General features: G+C 40.3%; 1 protein-coding gene across 1 annotated transcript in view; it reads right to left on the bottom strand.

Annotated features, from left to right (window-relative positions):
- Nucleotides 1-6,823, bottom strand: part of LOC118407053 (prostaglandin reductase 1-like) — an 11,586-nt gene extending 4,763 nt beyond the window's left edge. The window contains exons 1-6 of the mRNA XM_035807470.1: nt 6,580-6,823; nt 3,571-3,616; nt 3,384-3,440; nt 2,626-2,817; nt 2,126-2,243; nt 240-392 (exon numbers count right to left, since the gene is read on the bottom strand). Coding sequence (XP_035663363.1) covers nt 240-392; nt 2,126-2,243; nt 2,626-2,817; nt 3,384-3,440; nt 3,571-3,616; nt 6,580-6,685 — 672 coding nt within the window. The 5' untranslated portion in view covers nt 6,686-6,823. The remainder of the gene's footprint in view (nt 1-239; nt 393-2,125; nt 2,244-2,625; nt 2,818-3,383; nt 3,441-3,570; nt 3,617-6,579) is intronic.
- Nucleotides 6,824-8,226: the final 1,403 nt, after the last annotated feature.

The raw sequence follows: 8,226 nt of genomic DNA, 5'->3' as shown, positions 1-8,226 counted from the left end.
TATGCAATGAGTCAATTAGCTCCTGTAGTTTTAGTCGCAGGAGCTAAAAGTTTTGTTGTGTGTGTGTGCGGGGGGGGGGGGTAACTGCTATGTCCCAAGTGCCGGTAAGTTCCTTACGTAGCCCCCCTTTCCTGTTGATGGTGGGATTGTATATTCTCTCATATATAACCTCTCTAACTCTACGTTCAAGAGAGTGGCATATTGTTAGGATAATAGGGAGCCTTTGAAATGTAGCATACGTTATCGAAGTAACAGTCAATGCCTTCTGGTGCGGCTTTCTTGAGTTCCTCGCCCAGAGACTTGGTCTTGTAGTTGAAGACGTAGTCAAAGCCAAGGTCACGGAGCCAGGTGACCTTGTCGTCAGTTCCTGCACAGCCGATCACTTTACAGCCCTGAAAACACAAATGAATTTTAACTTGAAAGTTCATCTATGTTGGTAGAAATCTATTGCGCCCACCGTCTCTGTTCAGGTATTGTTGTTATGCTCTGTTATCCTCCTTTAATCCCGGTAGCAAAAAAAGTCTGGTTCTATGTCCAAGATTTTAACTTTGTCCAGTGAGACCGAATGACCCGGTTATTTTATACGTGAACGGTGGGCGCCATAACCTTCCTTCAACCTATGATCCACTACTTACCGAGCCACGTGTTCTATCTGCATAAAGTGACGTCACGACAGCAGTGGATCTTGACAAAGACTGGTGCTGTTCAGTCGAAATTTTGGGTGAGTCCAATTTTTGTGTAGGACAGTACAGTTTAAGTCGAATAATGACTTCTTCCAACACAGATGGACTTAATTTAGCAATGAATTTTGATGATATTTGATTATTACAGATATCCATAGCCTTCGTCAGAACTTTTATGTTTTGGGTTGTATCAATTGCAATTCCGTTATTTCCTGTCAGGGAGCGTAGCCACAGGACCGGACCGTTTTCTGCCCCCAAACCGGACTGCACCTGGCACCACACCCCGTCTCTGTTTGTCCGTTATCGGACATTCGAGAAGGGATAAAAAATTATCAATATGTGTTCATACCTTTAAGATATGTAAACCATGACATGGCGTAGAATTACAAATGGACTTGTTAAGGAGAGCAGAATCGACCTGATTAAATTGGTGTGCTTGGCTAAACACCTAGTAGATGTTATACCGATCTGTCCCCAACTACGCGAGTAAAGTCATAAACACACGAACACACCACAGCGCACTCAAAAGGACCACACACTCAGTACTGCAAACATACATGCAATTAACCAAAAACGTAATCTTTTTGACAAGGTAACAAGGTAACAACAAATTTGAGAAATACAGCGCACGAATAACAAGGGTTATTCATAATCAAGAGACCCTTCCCATTTGGCAGAAGCAACTAAAGCTGTGCCTTTTTTTAGCCAAAAGTTAAACACACAAACTGACAATTTTTAATGGAGGTATACTGTCTAACACTTTGGAAATACTACATGGGGAATATACAGGCAGTATTTCACCTAGGTTCTTAAGAAAATTAAGGCTGATAATTTGGGTGTTTTATTTTTCACATACAGTTGAGTCTCACCTGTCGACGTTTGAACATATTCCTCATACACCTTTCTCACGCGGCGGCCATGATAGATCTAAAACGAGTTCAATGTGGCAAACAAAAGACTGTCCATCATAATCAGCAGTTCGACCAATGGTAGCCTGACAATTAGGAAATCGACCAATAAGTGAATGGCTGCAAATTCGTTAAAAATTTGCATTATTATGTTTTTATTTTGCATCTCTTAAGGGACTATGGGGTCAGTCTACACTGCTCTAAATTGCTACATCTTTAGGTGCATAACACTTCTTGTAATATTTATTATTCCATCTTATATCATGAAAATTTGTGTGGTTTGGGGGAAAACTAAATGGGGCCTGATTTTAGAAATAAGTTTTGTCTGTTTGCCTCATTGACCTCTTCTTCGATCTATCATGGCCGCCGCGTGAGAAAGATGTATAGCGTCTCACTGGAGTGCTGTTTTTCCTTCGATGAGGAAAAGAAGTCTGATAGGCACCAAAAATTGCGCATGTGGGACCTTACTGGTTGTGATAAAGAGAACCCCGATATCTAAAGACTTATTCTAGAGACAAAGCAGCATCGGATTACTTCGATCTTGGCAATTTGCCCCACCAAACTCCCGACAGCCCCCGCGGCAGCGTTGACGAAAACGGTTTCCCCTGACTTTGGTTGGCAGACGTCAAGGAGTCCGAAGTACGCCGTCATACTGGAAAAGTGCATTTAATGCGTAAAAAGTGGGTGAAAAAATATCAGAAAAACTTGAAGAAGGAAAGCATGGAAAAGACAGAAAAGAGAGAGAGAAGGGAGGGAAGAACGGGGAGAGAGGGAGAGAGAGAGGGAGCCATAGCGAGCAAAGATAAAGAGAGAGGGCAAAGGAAAGTAGAGTGAGACAGAAACAAATCAGAGAAAGAAAGTAGGAAGGAAGGAAGGAAAAAGGGAAGAAATGAAGAGAGACAAAGAAAGAAAGAGTATGAAACAAAGAAAGGAAGAAAAAAAAAGAATGAAACAAAGAAAGAAGAAGAGAAAGAAAGAAGCAACAAGGGAATATGCCATATGGCGCGAATGAAAAGTCAAGTATAATTGCTTACCCCGGCATACCGGTAACCCCCAGCAGGAGCCCAGGAGACAGTTCCTTGGGGAAGTCTGCGGGAGCCGCCCGAAGTTGCGCGGTGGGGAGAGGATGTTTGTCGTCCTCGTGCACGACAGCGTGTGTGCGCCACCCGTACCCGGCCAGCACTGTGGTTCCCACAGGGTACTTCTTGCTTTTGGACTCGATCACTCTGTATAGAGATACAATTATGACAAAGTGTATGCCTGGCCACAGGTAAAACAATGTATGCGTAGTAAGGCTAAAAAAAACGATAACAATTTCTAGTTTTAGCTTATATCATTTGAAAAGGTTTCCATATGCCATAGATGCAAGTCTACATCGGCTCAAAGTTTGCATAACAGCATTCTTTATACATAACCAACAAAGGGCTTTTCTTGACATTTTGTTGACTCTCTGTCAGCTTTCTAATGGCTAGTTTGAATGGATCTGTTGCACAAAACAAAACAAAAATATCGGGGCCCCAAACGTTATGTATTGAAACATATACATCGATGGGTACATAGGGTAGTACCTGCAGTCTCAAACGTAAGGTATCTTTATATGTATATAAAGAAGAGTAGGTATTAAATGCGATGCTTAAGATGCTGTCTTAAGCGTTTAAAGACTTATCTTGTCATTGATGATTTATTTGATGATTTATTAGGTAGGTAGGTAGGTAGGTTATTATCTTGTCATTAAGTAGGTAGGTAGGTAGGTAGGTAGGTTATTATCTTGTCATTGTTGATTGACACCCACCGTGACACTACCTCCCCGATCATGGTGTCGCCCTCCTTTAGGGAACCGCCAAAAAGCCTGTGTTCAAAAGTAGAAAATAATAGATTAAAACGACAATGTAAAGTATGTAATGGCTGGCTAATCAATGTCTGTTGTTAATTTTTATGTACTTTCATTTAGCACTGAAACAATTGGGTCTTGTTCTCACCGCATGTATGGGTCCACAGAGATGAACAAGGTCTCACATAGAAGATCTGAAAGGAGATGATAACACATTGAGGCTGGCGATGTTGCGATGGAATCATTCTAGTTGGCTTAAACTACTTCCATGCAAGTGTGGTAAAAAGAATACGTTCTTGGTTTTGATATGCTGGCGATAGTCCTACTTTGAGGAATTAAATTTTGCCACTGAAAGTACGCGAAATAGATTTTGAATTTGTTCAAAACAGAAGCAAGTTGGGATTTTCCACGCCTTCTGTGATTTTATGTTTAGAATTCAACCAAGAAAAACGCGAAGAGGGTTTGAATTTTCACATGTTGTGCGGAAAGAATGCCCTCAAACCTCTAAACTTCGGCCCGAAAAAAGCCCCCCCCCCCCCAAAAAAAAAGCAATGTCGATTTTCCGCGGGAAGAACGCACCCAAACCCCTAACTTCGCCCCCCCCCCCCCCAAAAAAAAAACAATGTCGGGGTCGGAGAAAAAAATTCCAGCTGGAGACAGCACTGTATTGAACTAAAAAGCTTTTAGGTTAAAACAAACAAATATTGTAAGTGTCGCGTGTAAAGATGGGTTATGGCGACTAGCGACTGTTGTGATTTTGCGAAATAAATGAGAATACTTTCCTTCTTATAACACAAGTGCCATTTGATCGGGTTTGCATTGCCAGATGGCTTAACATCGCATTTTGTCAACGCAATTCGTATCTTTGGGAAAATGACAGCTCAGAGAAGGTATTCGACCGGTTTCGACTTAATTCGTCTTTTTCAAGAATGACAGAGATCGGACCACTCCGCCCAAGATAGAGCACCCTGCTCTAGGGAGGAACAGAAAGGGTATACCTTTCTATTCCTCCCTAGAGCAGGGTGCTCTATCTTGGGTTTAGTTTGTAACGCATTAAACATTTGTGTACGGTATGGAGTCTACGTTCGTAGGTATGAGACTTCAAATATTTTTGTCATTAATGATACCTCAAATGAAAAGTTTTAATCACAGACAGCCATCATAAGTACTGTTCAATAAACATAGACGTTTGTACAAAAAATAATCTCTTCCTATGTTATTGGACATACAATGTAGCATATTATACTTCCAAATCAGTTTATTTTATTCCTTGAGCCAACTAATCATGAACCCCGTACCGCTAATCGCAATTTAATAAGTTCTTTTAAGAGGTTCAATTCTTGGTTCAGAGATGGGACCGTCTTCATAATAACGTCAGAGGTGAAATTTATCTTGAAAACCCAGCGAGAGATTGCCCTTATCGACACAGGTCCTGTCCAAAATGTGACATTCTGTTTGCCATCGATTCCCTAGTAGAGCCTCAGCTGCATTCTGAACTCCGTATGACCTTGATATTTAGTTTGCTATATCCAAGGTTTCCCCCCTCCCCCCGCCCATTCCAAAGCGTTTGGAACAAAGCATGGGTCTATAAAGATATTTGTTCAAAACAGAAGCAAGTTGGGATTTTCCACACCTTCTGTGATTTTATGTTTAGAATTTAACCAAAAGTAATGTTTTACTGGCTACTCCAGAGGATACAGGAGCTCGACAAGATTGTGCTTGCGTAGTTAAATATACATATCGTGTGCACGAATGGCTGAGAGTAGTTACTACACTTAGATCTGAACGAGGAAATTGCTAGCTAAAAGTTGCGACATTTAAAGGTACTGATATTTAGAAAGGTCTCGTGATGTGGGGACTTAGAGAATGCCATGGGGGACAGAGACGTTTGGAATGAGAGAGTGGACCTGGTCCGGGCAACCAGCCCGTGACGATGATGATGATGACAAGGAAAAGAAGAAAAGCTCTAGTTGATGCAAGATACCCTATATATTGTAATTAAAGATAGTTACATTTAACGGTTTGTTGACATGAGATAGCTCATTTTTTAAAGCGGAGACTCTACCAGATATTGTTGCACGAACGCTGACCCAGATTCTAAATCATAGTTGATCTAAAAGAATGATTAACCGATGCACAGCATGTATTTAAAAACTCGTCTTTCTTTCCTTGGAAATGTGGGGGTAAAGTCCAAATAACTGCGCTACTATATGTTCACTGAAACACGTCAATGGCAAAGTCCACTACTTCTCGGCAACACAAGAGTTCTACAAATATTGGAACACGCAATTTTGGTATTTTGCCTTCGACCTAATAATAAAGGCGAATGTCTATAAGAGTCAAACAATCGTGACACCGTCAGAATGTTGATTTTGGCTCATTTTTTTGCACAGTCATAGTGAATAGCACAGAAGGTCCATAAGTATAAATCATTTTCACTTGTAATTTACACCAAAGTTTATAGATCTTATGCAGGCTATTGCTTGGTGTAAATTGAAAATGATTTATATTTGTGGACTTTCAGTGCTTCAAAGTTTGGCAATTTTTTTCGACAGCCTAAAGTGTATTGTATTCAGTTTGGCCATGCAAGGCGTTAGATTTTACAGAACAAGTTTAGGCATTGCTCTGATTAGCACATTCTGCTTTTGTCATTAAGTTTAAGCATTAGTCAGTGATAGTGTCCTAGTATATATAATCGGCCAATTTCAATATTCTTTACATACCAAAAGTAGGGAAAAAATGGCCCCAGATCTTTTATGGCCTTTTGCTATCACTGTGAAAAAAATCGTTTTTTTTTATCGGTGCCATCATTACTATGATTGCGGTGCTATTGTTTCTATCATTGCCCTGCCATCATTGCTATCATTGCGCTGCCATCATAGCTTTGGCCTGTTGCTATAGCAACTAGGGGTTCTGAGCAGAAATAAGTGTAGCAGGGGGCTTGTGTACCCAAAAATATCACTGCACAAAATATGAGCAGTACCATGACTGTGCAAAAAATGAGCCAAATGGATTTTTGGACCGGCGCCACCATTGTTTGACCCTTACAGACATTCGCTGTAACGTACCTTTTAATGTAAACGTCGTTGCAATTTTTTTTTTCTTTTTACATACGAGTGTATAGCCTTATTGTTCCCTGCGTTGTGTTGACACGTACCTCCATTCTTTAGTTCCGGTGTGCTCTCCTCTACGAGCTGAAAGTCGGTCACCTTCGGCAGTCCGTCGAACTTTGCAGCGATCACGAACTTCTTTGCCTTCACCATTGTCGAACCTGACGTTCAAATATTCTCAAATCTGGATAGTATTCAGGAGCGTTCTCTCATATGTCTAGATACTTTACCTGCACTGTGTTCGTGACCCGGAAACTTTGTAACGTGAACCACTTTACATACATAGTACAGCAGCGCATGCTCGTATTACGTCAGTTGTTTATGGTTGACTAGTTGCGTCCATTGTTAACATGGAGCAAAGGTATGTACTGTTGAGCCGGGGGCCTCACCAAACCTGTTTCTAAAGAAGGCCTAAGGCAAACAATGCACCAAAACATAAGCACGACCAAAATGTCATGTCACTGCTCGAAGAAGCGTGAAGTTGAATGCTGCCTTGGCAAACCATGCGTAAACTGTGGCAGTTGACAAACGGTGTAAGCATTGAACATTGGGATCTTATACCACCAAACAAAGGAGATGTATCAGACAACGATAAATGACATTGGCATTATTTCGAAGTCACCTACTGAAGCATAGGATTGTACAGCAACTGCAATGAATGAGTGGGTTATTTCTATGGCAAAGGGTCTATTTAAGAATCAGCTATCACTACTGTGGACATGAGAGCCCCCTTACGTATTATGATAAAACTGTATGGGTCCTGAGACATATAGAATACAACACGGTGTACTCCGAATGCGAAATGCACCAGAAGTTGAGAAAATGTTGTGTCCTCGAACAAAAGATCATAACAACAGCGATTCTAACGTCCAAATCCGGTGTTCGAATTTTTAACCGTGCCGTATTTGGCCCGTTCGAAATAGTTCGATCACGCGAATTAAGCCTGTGTGATACAAACTTAGAACCTGTGTGACGCGGTCCGGAACACCCGTATCGAACATTTTCGCGTCACAGGTATCGGATTCTATTCTCACTAAGTACAACATTGCGCATTTTCAAAGGACCGCAAGGGGGCGTGTGACATAAATGTTATTTTAGAAACTCAATAGCTCAGTAGTCAACTTGTTTATTAAAAAGAAAAAAAAAATACTACAAAATAGTGACTCCGTGATTTCGTTTTTTGGTTAATAATTTAATTTCTGTTTTCTAATTTACAAACTATGTAAATACTTTTCTATGATTATACAGACGTTGTTGGATATACTGTAGATATTAGTACTACATATGTCACAAGTAAGAAAGTCCCATCATTAGCAACACAAAACACTTTGGAATTGGTAATCTTTACCTTTATGGCCGGTATGAATGAGCTTTTTCTCAAAATAAAGGGTTAATCAAACTTTTCATTTCAAACACGTGATGTTTACAGAAAAAGAAGTATTTACACAGTATACATTCAGCAATAGAATAACAATATTTATTGTAAAATATTTATAGTAAAATAGCTTTGAATGCCATCCAGTACGTTCTAGGGGTATAAGGTATATTGAAAAACGTCGGATTCGCAAACAATTGCCCCTTTGCTTTTGAAACGTTTGTAAATTTCAGAATTTTTTTTCCTTAGATAGATTTGATGAAGATAACATATCTATGCCAAATGTAGCATCCAGATTTTTCTACATGGTTATAAAGTA

The sequence above is a fragment of the Branchiostoma floridae genome, chromosome 19, assembly GCF_000003815.2.
Source record: "Branchiostoma floridae strain S238N-H82 chromosome 19, Bfl_VNyyK, whole genome shotgun sequence".
Lineage (NCBI taxonomy): Eukaryota > Metazoa > Chordata > Leptocardii > Amphioxiformes > Branchiostomatidae > Branchiostoma > Branchiostoma floridae.
This window is presented reverse-complemented; position numbering and strand designations above follow the sequence as displayed.